Source organism: Ranitomeya variabilis, chromosome 5 (assembly GCF_051348905.1).
Source record: "Ranitomeya variabilis isolate aRanVar5 chromosome 5, aRanVar5.hap1, whole genome shotgun sequence".
Classification (NCBI taxonomy): Eukaryota; Metazoa; Chordata; class Amphibia; order Anura; family Dendrobatidae; genus Ranitomeya; species Ranitomeya variabilis.
In genome coordinates this window covers 217,907,690-217,921,890 of record NC_135236.1, presented here as the reverse complement: position 1 = coordinate 217,921,890, position 14,201 = coordinate 217,907,690, and the positions used below count along the sequence as shown (strand labels likewise).

At 48.0% G+C, this 14,201-nt stretch overlaps 1 protein-coding gene across 4 annotated transcripts in view; it reads left to right on the top strand.

The window, feature by feature from the left end:
- The first annotated feature begins 606 nt into the window (after nucleotides 1-606).
- NEDD4 (NEDD4 E3 ubiquitin protein ligase) overlaps nucleotides 607-14,201 on the top strand; it is a 175,650-nt gene continuing 162,055 nt past the window's right edge. Inside the window, exon 1 of one of the 4 annotated variants that reach the window (XM_077263795.1) lies at nucleotides 607-1,024. Coding sequence is in view for 2 of the 4 variants with exons in the window: in XM_077263792.1 (XP_077119907.1) it covers nucleotides 1,091-1,132 (42 nt within the window). In the remaining 2 variants the exon portion in view is untranslated. Of the gene's footprint in view, nucleotides 1,133-14,201 lie in introns of all 4 variants that reach the window. The other 3 variants (XM_077263793.1, XM_077263792.1, XM_077263791.1) reach the window with 3 other exon arrangements.

The window sequence follows — 14,201 nt, the reverse complement described above, 5'->3', positions numbered from 1 at the left end:
ATGTGGGGCCATTATACAGTATTGAGCATCATGTGGGGTCATTATACAGTATGGAGCATCATGTGTGGCCATTATACAGTATGGAGCATTGTGTGGCCATATTTTTTTGGTTATAATTATTGTATATGAAACAGTGCGATCAGCAGTGCTAAATGGGTGTGGTTGGGACTTGGATATGGGTGTGACTAGTTGTGAAATGGGTGTGGTCAGAGGCGTGGCCTACAATTTGCCGTGGCGCACTACGTGCGCCGCAACCTTTATACCTCTTTCCCTTCAAGACTTGGGAGGTATGGTACCGCATTTGCCAGATCACAGCAAGTGCCACAAATCCCATAGGGAATGAATGAGGCCGAACGCAGTGTTGCCATAAGCGATCCGTTACGTGGCAGATGTGAAAAAACTGCCGGATCTGCTGCAAAAGGCGACTTTCACATCAGCGATTCTTGCCAAAGTCGCTGCCGATAGTGTCATACTCACCAAAGGGGGAGGCGGCACTAAAAGTGCCTAGGGCAGCAGAAACTCTAAATACGGCCCTGAGTGTTAACTCATCGTGGGAAAGTAACCTCATTCACACATCAGTATTATGCTGATGGTTACTGCTCGGGAGCGAGTGATGGTTGCGGCTCAGGAGCGGGCGGGTGATGGTTGCGACTCAGGAGCGGGTGATGATACGGAAACCATCAACGCTGACTCCTGGGCGAGACCCAATAATCGCCATTCGCCAGAAATGCAGCATGTCGGTCTCCAATAACTAGGGAGGGCTTTTCCCTGCAGATTCTACTCCGAGGAGACCCCACGTGTGCCCGCCGAGCACGGATACATCCACACTGCTCCCCGCTGTGGTGACTGGCAGGCAGCGCCGTATTCGCGATAAGTCACAATGCTATATGACGTGCTATCACGATAAACAGAACCCTGTGATTGCGCGACAGATCGGGTGACACTGGCAGGGACGCACATGATCACGTGCCGCCGGGAGCGCGCATGACGCCGAGCTGCTGGCCAGCGGGGGCGCGCTCAGTGGGTGAGTTCAGGAGCGGAAACTCTGGAGTGACAGAAGCATCACCCGGACGGCTCGGGGGCGAGTAGCATGGCCTCCTACATGGAGGTGCTGGGACTCCCGGCGGACGAGGTGAGGCCGCGGGCACGGGGTGGGAGTCAGGCGGCCTAAGCTGGTGATCCGGGATGCTGGCCGGAGCTGGGCTCAGAGGGGGCGCTATCTGCGCGGGGGTCCTGTGCTGCTGTCCGCAGTCATGTGGCCTTACAGCAGAACAGGTTGTAGGGAAACCCCAAGTTTTCTGAAACACTTTAGTGCTGGGTATAAAGTAGTGATGCCTCATGGCGGTTTCATCAGGCTGTGTGCATCCAGGTATTGCTAGCAGGGTTAGTGCTGGGGCCCCGGCAGGTCCTCTTGCTGGTGGGGGTGGGTGTTGGTGCCCTGGCACGTCTTCTAGCTGGTGGGTGCCCCGGCAGGTGTGGATGCGGGTGCCCCGGCAGGTCCTCTTGCTGGTGGTTGCGGGTGCCCCGGCAGGTCCTCTTGCTGGTGGGGGTGGGTGTTGGTGCCCTGGCATGTCTTCTAGCTGGTGGGTGCCCTGGCACGTCTTCTAGCTGGTGGGTGCCCCGGCAGGTGTGGGTGCGGGTGCCCCGGCAGGTCCTCTTGCTGGTGGTTGCGGGTGCCCCGGCAGGTCCTCTTGCTGGCGGAGCACGTGCGGATGGCCAGGCAGGTCCTCTTGCTGGCGGAGCACGTGCGGATGGCCAGGCAGGTCCTCTTGCTGGCGGAGCACGTGCGGATGGCCAGGCAGGTCCTCTTGCTGGCGGAGCACGTGCGGATGGCCAGGCAGGTCCTCTTGCTGGCGGAGCACGTGCGGATGGCCAGGCAGGTCCTCTTGCTGGCGGAGCACGTGCGGATGGCCAGGCAGGTCCTCTTGCTGGCGGAGCACGTGCGGATGGCCAGGCAGGTCCTCTTGCTGGCGGAGCACGTGCGGATGGCCAGGCAGGTCCTCTTGCTGGCGGAGCACGTGCGGATGGCCAGGCAGGTCCTCTTGCTGGCGGAGCACGTGCGGATGGCCAGGCAGGTCCTCTTGCTGGTGGGTGCGAGTGCCCGTGCCCCGGCAGGTCCTCTTGCTGGCGGAGCATGTGCGGATGGCCAGGCACGTCTTCTTGCTGGTGGGGCGTTTCCTTGTGTGTGAACGGTTTTCCCCAACAGCCCCCACTGATGGGATGTGTGCAGGAGTCCTGACAGACAATTTTCAATATGACAGGTTCCCTCTAACTTGTGACTGAGTGTTTGGCAGATTGTATCGCTCCTGAAGTCTGTTGGCAAATATTAGTATTTTTCTGTAGAACATAACTTGTAGCATGTTTCCATAGAATTCTGCAGTGCTTACTCAGAGGAGTTATTTGATGCCTGGATGTCACTGACACGCCGCTCCCTGGGCCCAACTCAGCAAAGCTTTTCCGCCATTATTCTCGTATGAAAGCTTTGAAAAGTTGTAAAATTTGGCGCAACTAGAGGCTGTTCTAAATTATGGGACTTTTGTCATTCTCACACCATTTTAATTTTTTTCATGACTCAGGACTGTCTGACAACATCACGCCTTTTTATTATGCCCATCATGAGCAACGTCGCTCTTAATATATCGGGCTCATTGTCTTCAGGTAATTTTTTAAACCAAAACTAGGAGACGTTAAAAAAAGAAACAGAATCTCTTCTATTCTCCCCTCTCCCTTCTGACATTGTCTTCAGTAGCTGCACGAAAAAAGCACAAACGCCCTTAGGGCCATGTTCAGTATTAGTAAGCCAAAACCAGGAGTGGAACAGTCAGAAGAAAAGTATAATAGATACACGTCACCACTTCTGTATTTATCACCCACTCCTGGTTTTGGCTTACAAACAGGGCTGTGGAGTCAGTAAGCCAAATCTCCGACTCTCGAATTTCCCTGACTCTGACCCCACAGCACTGGTCACTACTGAGCATGTGCATAAAGTGCCGCACAGATTCATCTCAGCTCCGGCCCCACAGCACTGGTCACTACTGAGCATGTACATAAAGTGCAGCACAGATGCATCTCAGCTCCAGCCCCACAGCACTGGTAACTACTGAGCATGTATATAAAGTGCAGCACAGATTCATATCAGCTCCAACCGCACAGCACTGGTCACTACTGAGCATGTGCATAAAGTGTAGCACAGATTCATCTCAGCTCCGGCCCCACAGCACTGGTCACTACTGAGCATGTACATAAAGTGCAGCACAGATGCATCTCAGCTCCAGCCCCACAGCACTGGTAACTACTGAGCATGTATATAAAGTGCAGCACAGATTCATCTCAGCTCCAACCCCACAGCACTGGTCACTACTGAGCATGTGCATAAAGTGTAGCACAGATTCATCTCAGCTCCAACCCCACAGCACTGGTCACTACTGAGCATGTGCATAAAGTGCAGCACAGATTCATCTCAGCTCCGGCCCAATAGCACTGGTCACTACTGAGCATGTACATAAAGTGCAGCACAGATTCATCTCAGCTCCAACCGCACAGCACTGGTCACTACTGAGCATGTGCATAAAGTGCGGCACAGATTCATCTCCACTGAAAGCCCAGATCAGGAACAGAACAGACATTTATAGGACATTTCATAACTTTCCCAAATTCTTCTGAAGACATTTACAGCACATCCTGCATTGTACTACTGCACCCAATTTATTATATATTTTAGGAGTCGAGCCTTTTTATTCCGACTCCACCCCCCTGCTTACAAATACTGAGAAAACCTAAATGTGTGAACGTGGCTCTGACTGTTTTGAGCACACCCCGGTAACGATGGTGAAGGTAGTAAATGTGTTCATATATTTCCAGGTATAATAATTGAGGAACAACACAACCCAGAGTTCTAGGTAAAGACTCCAGCCTTGTATTTTTATGGAGACTGCTTATCTTTCACACTTCAGTTGTTTGGCGTCAGTCTAAAACCGTCATTTTCCTCAAAAAACGGATCCGTTTTTTTTTTTCGACAGATCCGTTTTTTTCCCCATAGACTTGCATTAGCGACGGATTGTGACGGATGGTCGTCCGTTCCATCCGTCATGCGACGGATCCGTCAAAATTTAGCGGACGTCATCTAGACATTGACGGTCAGGCTACTTTCACACTAGCGTTAACTGCATTACGTCTCAAAACGTCTTTTTTCCGAAAAAACGCATCCAGCAAAAGTTTTTGCTGGATGCGTTTTTTCCCCATAGACTTGTATTGGCGACGTATTGCGACGGATTGACATACGTCGTGTACGTTTTACGACGGATGCGTCGAAATTTGGCGATACGTCGTCGGCAAAAAACGTTGCTTGTAGCGTTTTTTGTCTCCGCCTAAAAAACGTGTCGCGACGCATCCTGCGGCATGCGTCGTTGGCTACAATGGAAGCCTATGAGCGACGGATGCGTCGGGACACGTCGTACGACGCAATGCAGCGCTGCAATACGTTTTTTTACACTGAGCATGCTCAGAAGCTGGATTTTGTTGCCAAATGGCCAGACACCCCCAAATCTATATAAACCTGGCCTGGGCCTTCAACCCCACATATATGGCCACGTATATACGTGGCACTTATATACGTGGCACTTATATACGTGGCACTTATATACGTGGCACTTATATACGTGGCACTGAAATACGTGGCACTGAAATACGTGGCACTGAAATACGTGGCACTGAAATACGTGGCACTGAAATACGTGGCACTTATATACGTGGCACGTATTTAAGTGCCACGTATTTAAGTGCCACGTATTTAAGTGCCACGTATTTAAGTGCAATCCTCACAAGAACACCTTCCATCGCTGCCACAAAACTAAAACCCTCAAAGATGGGCTGTAAAAACAGTAATTATATAGTTTTCCATATTTTCCAGTAGCCAATCAAATTTGGGAGCCTCCCATTTTAAAAACGGATCCGTCGTAAAAACGGATGCAACGGATGGTAAAAACGGATGCAACGTATGCAACGCATCCAGTATTTTCGACGGAAACGTTTAGCGGATTTGCGACGGATCCGTCGAAATGCTGTATGCGTTGCATACGTCTTTCACTTTTTTTGACGCATCCGTTTTTTCGGCAAAAAACGGATTTGCGACGTAATGCAGTTAACGCTAGTGTGAAAGTAGCCTCATTGCAACGTTTTTTGTCTCCGTTGAAATGACGGATCGCGACGGATCCGTCGCGTCCGTCATTCCATAGAATGGCCACCTATGGGCGACGGATCCGTCGCAACCGTTATTTCGACGGAACCGTCGCCCCAATCCGTTTTTTCAATTTTTTTCAATTGCGCATGCTCCAAAAAGTATATACAACCCCCGAGTAACGGATCCGTCAAAAAAACGGATCCGTTACATCCGTTTTTTCAACAATTGTGACGGATCCGTCGATCCGTCACTTTGTCGGAAGTGACTGACGCCAAACGACTGAAGTGTGAAAGAAGCCTAACTAAAAAGACATTTCTGGAATGTTAACACCTACTTTTATTGCCAAGGATCTCATCAGCAGCTGGACTTTGGTGCCCTCTGGTAGTTAAGCTTTGTCTCTCCTTGCTCCTGTTTACACTAGATCCACAAATAAGGTGTTAAGTAGTAAGAAAGTCCTCACACCTCTAGGCTCAATAAGCGCTTTTCTGTACAGAAACTCCGCTGGAGCGCGGTGCTGCGAAGTCATTGCAATTGTGAAGATCTCAGTTCAATATTGTGGTAATTTTGCTCACCTTAGAAGTTTGCATTTTGTTAGTTCTTTCATTGCAATCTTTACTTTCCCGCATTCAGGATCTGCAGAATGTCCGCACCATTTCTGCACCTATTATGAAAATTAGCGGACACCTATATACGTGTTTTTTTTTTTTTGTTTGTTTTGTTTTTAACACATGCAGGTTTTCCTCATTAATGCAAGTCTATGGGGAAAATCTGCATGTGTCCCCGCAAGAGAACTTGACATGCTGCGGATCTGAAAGACGCGTCACATGTCAGTCTCCGCAGGTGCACATAGACGCACAGTGGACATGGGGTTTCTAGAAATCCCATCCACTTTGCTGTAACAGCCGGCCGCTGAGTATTCAACACTGCGGAACTGCGCAGCTTAAACACCGCAGCAAATCCTCAATGTGGGCACATACCCTTACAGTGCAAAGAGTCAAATCCGCAAAATATGTAACGCATGCCAATTTTGGTGAAATTAGTTCTGGAAAACCTGTGTCCGTTTTTTGGCATGTGCACTTACCCTGTTATGCCTTAAGGTACCTTCACACTAAAGGTACCTTCACACTAACCGACTTTGCAACGATAGCGATCCGTGACGTTGCAGCATCATGGATAGCGATATCGTTGTGTTTGACACACAGCAGCGATCTGGATCCTGCTGTGATATCACTGGTCTTTGCTGAAAGTCCAGAACTTTATTTGGTCGTCAGATCGGCGTGTATCGTCGTGTTTGACACCAAAAGCAACGATGCCAGCGATGTTTTACAATGGTAACCAGGGTAAATATCGGGTTACTAAGTGCAGGGCCGCGCTTAGTAACCCGATGTTTACCCTGGTTACCATTGTAAAAGTTAAAAAAACAAACAGTACATACTCACCTTCTGCTGTCTGTCACACGTCCCTCGCCGTCTGCTTCCCGCACTGACTGTGAGTGCCGGCCGTAAAGTAAAAGCAGAGCACAGCAGTGACGTCACCGCTGTGCTGTGCCTTACGGCCGGCACTCAGTCAGTGCGGGAAGCAGACGGCGAGGGACGTGTGACAGACAGCAGAAGGTGAGTATGTACTGTTTGTTTTTTTTACTTTTACAATGGTAACCAGGGTAAACATCGGGTTACTAAGCACGGCCCTGCGCTTAGTAACCCGATGTTTACCCTGGTTACCCGGGGACTTCGGCATCGTTGGTCGCTGGAGAGCTGTCTGTGTGACAGCTCCCCAGCAACCACACAACGACTTACCAACGATCACGGCCAGGTCGTATCGCTGGTCGTGATCGTTGGTAAATCGTTTAGTGTGAAGGTACCTTAAGCGACGCTGCAGCGATACAGACAACGATGTCGATCGCTGCAGCGTCGCTGTTTAGTCATTGTGTGGTCGCTGGAGAGCTGTCACACAGACGGCTCTCCAGCGACCAACGATGCCGAAGTCCGCTGGTAACTAGGGTAAACATCGGGTTACTAAGCGCAGGGCCGCGCTTAGTAACCCGATGTTTACCCTGGTTACCAGCGTAAAAGTTAAAAAAAAAACACATACTCACATTCCGGTGCCCGGCGTCCGCTTCCCTGCACTCCTCCTGCATCCTGTGTAAGTGCCGGCCGTAAAGCAGAGCGGTGACGTCACCGCTCTGCTCTGTGGGAGATGCCGGAGTATGTGTTTTTTTTTTTTTACTTTTACAATGGTAACCAGGGTAAACATCGGGTTACTAAGCGCGGCCCTGCGCTTAGTAACCCGATGTTTACCCTGGTTACCAGTGAAGACATCGCTGGATCGGTGTCACACACACCGATTCAGCGATGTCAGCGGGAGATCCAGCGACGAAATCAAGTTCTGGACTTTCAGCAACGACCAGCGATCTCACAGCGGGATCCTGATCGCTGCTGCCTGTCAAACACAACGATATCGCTATCCAGGACGCTGCAACGTCACGGATCGCTAGCGATATCGTTGGAAAGTCGCTTAGTGTGAAGGTACCTTTACTCACAGTATTTCAGTAGTATTTGGAGTCCAAAACTAGACATGACTTCAAAACATGGAGCAGGTGGAAATCTTTCCATTAGGGTGAGACCACACCTAGCGTCTGGGATGTTTATATGTGTTATATATGCCTATGGGACTGCCAAGTTCAGGTCAGGAGAGCCGCGGCCAGTCTGTGCATTGCCATCCATATTCAGCCTTAAGTAATGCATTCAGAGCAGACAGCAAAAGAAAGGCGTTAATAAGTCACAGTACAAGTCTTCCCTGTATACCTCTCCTTCTTAAAGTGGCAAAAACTTTGAGAAGGAGTAACTTTATCTGAGAGCTCCATAATGTAGAGACAGAGACCCTGATTTCAACAATGTGGAGCTTACTGGTCTGCTTGTTGTAGCTTTGATAATTATAATCATTGTTTTATCAGCAGGGGATTATCACTAGAGGACTAGTAAACCTGCTGCCATGTAGTCGTCCAAATTTATGAGCTCTGTATAACTCCATCCCCACCACTGTGACATTTTTCTGTATACACTGTGCATAGGCAGAGAGCTGCCAATCAGGGGTGACTGAATCCTATATCTTTCTGTGTCTCAAAGCCATAAACGTATAAATTGATACACGAACCTCCTTCTCGAGGCCTTATTTCATTTCTGTGTGTGAAGCCTGAGTACAACCTCCATGGACACATTTCGTTGATGTGTGAAAGTAGGAGTAACCTTTGAATGTAAAACAAGTGTTTGCATTCATTGACCGCACATCTCCCAAACTGGAGATATCAGGACTCAGTGGCCCACATAGAACGGTGTTATTACTTCTATTTAGCAATGTTTGTCTGTTATTTTTACAGAATAAATACAGTACATATGTACTGGCACACATTAATCATTGAATTTAGGTTTTTCATTCAGTCCCATTGCTACAAGTGTATAATCTCCATCCCCTCGCCATGAAGTCTGCATCTACTAACAATTGTAAAAGGATGAGTCGCTCTGAAGAGCTCTCAGAAATGGAGCCTAGTCTTGTAATACTAAGTTTCTATCAGTTAGTTCGCAAATTTTCTTCCCTTCCAAATATTCAATGATCATCTGTGAGTGGTATTATCGAAAAGTGGAATTGTTTAGGAACCCCAGCGACTCAGCCATGAAGTAGAGACTACGTAAAGTGACAAAGCGGAGTCACCCAGTGCTAAAGTGCATACCGTAGTTCATAAGTCTCTACTAAATTAATAACCTCCTCTAGCTAAAAATTGAAAAAGCAGCTCCAGCCAACACCACCAATATCATGTCTACTCATTTTCCCCTTAATCAGAATGAATGAGGGGTAAGGGGGAGAGTAGAGGTTGCCCACTTTCCCTCACAGAGTGAGTGTTGCGCTCTATTACAAGTCTGGGTACATCTATCCTCCGTTGTCAGCTGGCGCTCCCTTTTTTTTTTTTCTTTAGTAAATTCCTCTGTCATTAACATCACCATAGCAACTGTGACTCAGGAGCTTAGTGGCATGGACTTCCATGCCTGAGCATCAGCATTCATGCAAGCCCATTGATCAAGCACAATGCCAATCTTCGGATCAAGTGGTGTAAAGCACAACATCACTGGGCTCTGGAGCGGTAAGACGTGACCTGTGGAGTAAGGAATCTTACTTCTCTCTCTGGCAGTCTAATGGCCAAGTTTGGGTACGTTGGCTTCCAACATTAGCTGCCAAACTGAATAGTGCCAACTGTATAGTTTGGTGGAGGAGAGATGATGCTATGGGGTTGTTTTTCAGGGTTTCTCCTGGGCCTCTCTGTTCAAGTGAAGGGAAATCTTAATGTGTCAACCTACTGAGACTTTTAGTATAATTGCAGCTTCTAACTTTCTGGGAAAAGTTTGACAAAGGCCCATTTCTGTTCCAGCATGACTGTGCCCCAGTGCGCAAAGCAAGGTTGCTAAAGGCATGGCTGGGTGAGTTAGTTATGGAAAAGCCTAACTGGCCACACAAAGCCCTAACCTCAGCCCCATTGACCACCTAGAGCGGAGACTGTGAAACAGGCCTTCTAGTAGAGCATCAGTGTCTTGCCTCACAAACGTTCTTCTGGATGAATGGTCAAAAAGCCCTATGGACACACGCCAAGATCTTGTAGAAAGCCTTACCCAAAGCGTAGAAGCTGTATAAGGTACAAAGGGGGGACCAACTCCAATTTATTGCGTATGGATTTAGACATGTCATAATATTCCCAAATATCTAAGCCACTATCTAAGATATTAAAAATATAGAGAAAGGGGCACCACATTTAATAGAGGTGGGCTACTGTATTTCACCTTTTCCTACCCCAATGATTCTCCTTACAGTATATTGCTCAGTACGTAAGATCAGGAACGGAAACAGGCTGAGTTTGCTTTGTGAAGTATAAGGACTAGTGATGAGCGAGTATACTCGTTGCTCGGGTGATCTCCGAGTATCTGTTAGTGCTCGGAGATTTAGTGTTCGTGGCCTCAGCTGCATGATTTACGGTTGCTGAACAGCCTGAACACATGTGAGAATTCCCTAACAAACAGGCAACCCTCACATGTACTCAGCCTGTCCAGCAGCCGTAAATCATGTAGCTGAGGCCACGAAAACGAAGTCTCTGAGCACTAACAAATACTCGGAGATCACCCGAGCGTGCTCAGGAAAACCCAAGCAATGAGTATATGTGTGCAGGAAGCAAGGTAAAAGGGAGGAAGTAAACGGGAACTGACTGGATGACGGTTCGCACAGGCACAATCTTATAAATAAAATGAGTTCTCTGACTCAGCACTGGCCTATGTATAAAAATTAATTATATCAGTATTTAGGATTCACCGTGCCAAAAAGTGGTAACCTGAATTTGTCACACATTTCCATTGAAATGTGCCAATCTTGTAACTTTGAATGTTTAAAAGGGACAGTAAAAATGGATATAATGTCCAAGGAGACGATATAGATTTTGGAACAATGGGGCATATTTATCAAAACTGTTCCAATGTGCATTTACACTGTATGTTAGCAGGAACAAGCTTTCCTAGGAACTCTTGTTTCTCAATCACACTGAGACTATGCTAACATGAAGAGGTTTTTTTTCCGGTGTTTTTTTTTCTGCCGCCAAAACTCGCTCTTTGGCAGTTAACTCATAGATCGTAGATTTTACAGCGTTTTCTAGCTGTTTTTTTTTTTTTTTGTGCAGATTACATGTGACTTTATTACAGTACATGTTTAATAAAGTTTGCTTTTGGTGAATAAAACGCAACAAAAAACAAGCAATAAACCACACTGGAAGATCTGACATTCTGCGCATTTCAAAACTCTGCAGTTCTTAATTTCTTTCAGAAAAAAGTGTGCATGAGATTTCTGAAATCTCATAACTTTTTGCTGGTTCTGTAAAACGCAGCTTCTTTGCAAAAGAAACCTCTGTATGTGAACCTATGGAAGATGCTGATCGTTCGTCAGATGAAAGGATCTTTTGACTTCGTTAAGAGATCGTCACCCTGTGCAAACAGAACCTTTACTGCTAAGAAGAATGGCAGCATATGTGCACAGAATGAGCTATTAGTGATCGTCATGTGCTCATCTAAAGCACGGTCGGTCAGCCTGTCTAAACAGGCTATTAACCCCTTCATGACATAAGACGTAAATGTATGTTATGTCATATCCCTTGCCTTTGATGTGGGCTCACAGGCCGAGCCCACATCTTTCCCAACAGATGATGGGGCTGATTTAATCAGCCATCATGTGCCTTTAACAGCCACGGGTGGATCGTTGCTCTACCCATGGTTGTCAACCTGTTAAATGCTACTGTCAATCTGACAGCTGCAGTCAACATTCTCTGGAAGGAGGATGTAATTCCACATGCCATGACTTGATCGCAGGGCGTCAATGGGTCTTCAGCAGACCTCCAGGCTTGTCTTGACGATTCTCCTGGGAAAGCCAGCCTGTAGATGATCATAGGAGATTGAGCTTTTTTTTTATACATGGCACAAGCTATCAGACGATTGCAGCTTCAAGTGCCCTAAGTGGACTGTTAACCCCTTTACAAATTTCCTGTACGTCATCGGTCGCCTTCCTCCCTTTGATGCTGGCCCCACACCTTTTCTAGAACATGACAGCTGATCTGATCAGCTGTCATGTGCCCCTAACAGCCATGGGTGCAATCATGATCCACCTGTTAACAAGTTAAATGCTGCTCTCCATTTATGACTGTTGCATTTAACATGATCGGCCAGAGGAGCGTTACGAACCATGCACATTGGCACCCTTGTTACATGATCGTGGGGTGCTGAAGGGTTGGCATGACAACCGGAAGTCTACAGGAGACCCCCGTGCTTGTCATTTTAAATTTTCTATGAGCGTTGTCCCTTGGCCGGCATCCATAGCTGATGATCATTTCTGCTACACGCACAGTAATGCTCAAAATAATAGCAGTCCAATATGACTAACCAGATTGATCACTGTTTTGGGTATAAATTACCATATTTTTTTCGGACTATAAGACGCACCGGACCATAAGGCGCACCCCAAATTTGGGGTGAAAATTGCAGAAAAAAAGATTTTTTTATAAGATGGGGTTCCGTCTTATTGTCCGAATTTACAGTATCTTAGCTGAGGGCTGGCGGTGGCAGCGCTCCATTACTGACTGGGCAGTGACAGCGCTCCATTACTGGCTGGGCAGTGACACACATGACCACAGGCTGGTAGTGACAGCGCTCCAGTACTGGCTGGGCACTGACACGCATGACTACAGGCTGGCAGTGACAGCGCTCCATTACTGGCTGGGCCGCTGTTTACCATCTCGACCGAAACTAGCATTGCGGCCTGCTGCCGAGCGCCTCACACGCAGCCTCCATGTTGGCCGCGCCGCCTGTGTGTATGCGCGGCTGCGGTGTGCGGCGTATAACCAGGCAGCAGCGAAATAAAAGCTCAGAGCAACAGTAACTGTGTATTGCATCAAGGCTCGGCCATTGCTCTCCACATGAGGGTGCAGAAGCCCCGCCATACCATACGCGTCCAGCACAACCGCTCACCGCACAGGCACATGACAGCTCACATCGTACTCACTTTTTCCACTGCCGCGGCCTGGTGACCCACCCCCGCATTGTGCCCCCCCACGCCACTGCATGAGAGGGGTCCCTTTCCCCGGTGAGGTGATGCAGCAGCCCGGTAAGCAGCAGAGCCGGGTGAATCCTGTAGTAATCGGTGGTGGAGGCCATCTTCCTGAGGCCGCGCGTGCGCAGCTGGAGCGCTCTGCTTCCCGGGGCTTCAGGAAAATGGCCACCGCGATCTCAATCTGCGCACGCGCGGCCTCCCGCTGCCATTTTCCTGAAGCCCCGGAAAACAGAGCGCTCCATCTGCACACGCGCGGCCTCAGGAAGATGGCCGCCACCACCGATAACTACAGGATTCACCCGGCTCTGCTGCTTACCGGGCTGCTGCATCACCTCACCGGTGAAAGGGACCCCGCTCACTGCGCCTCCTCATCCCCGCACCTCTGCCACCGCACCTCTGCCGCCACGGTAAGCCTGCATTGCGACTATTAGATGCACCCCCCATTTTCCCCCTTTTTTGGGGGGGAAAAAGTGCATCTTGTAGTCCGAAAAATACGGTATGTTACCACATGTCAAACAATTTACCAGTTGGTGCAGTAGATTCTAAAAAAAAACACCACTTCGCATTCATGATCTGCATGTTTTTGACTCTGTGTGTTAGAATAATTGAAAGTGGTTGTGTTCTCACTAATTGATCCCCACACTGCTATTATTTTGGTAAATCATTCTGTGAAGAAACAGGTGTGTATCAGGTGGCCCTTATTTAAGGGTGAAGCAAGGGCATGTTGTACATGCATGTCTCCTTGAAAGCCTGAGAAATATGGGTCGTTCAAGACATTGTTCAGAAGAACAGCGTACTTTGATTAGAAGCTTGATTGCAGAGGGTAAAACTTACAAAGAAGTGCAGGCAATGATAGGCTGTTCAGCTGAAATGATCTCCAGTGCTGTAACATAGCCAAACCATAGAGACGTGGAAAAACATGGAAGTCTACCATTCAAATGGATGGAAGAATAGCCAGAATGGCAAAGGCTCAGCCAATGATCAGCTCCAGGATGATCAAAGACGATCTCCAGTTACCAGTGAGTACTGACACTGTTAGAAGATGCCTGTGTGAAGCTAGTCTCTTAGCAACAAGTCCATGTGAAGACCCACTGTTAAAAAAATAAATCAATCAATAAATAAATAAAAAAACAAACAAAACGTACTGAAGTGGATACAGTTTGCCAAAGAACACATCCACTGACCTAAAGAGAAATGGAGAAACATTTTGTGGAGTGATGAAAGTAAAATTGTTCTTTTTCATTCCAAGTGCTGCAGACAGTTCGTCAGATGACCCCCAAACTCTGCATTCAAGCCACAAGGCTGAGATCTCATCTGCTGAGCTCTCCATCTGCGCATAGTAAACCATGTAAGTGCGGGGGCTCTGGGCTTTCACAAAATGTCGGCAGAGCCCCAA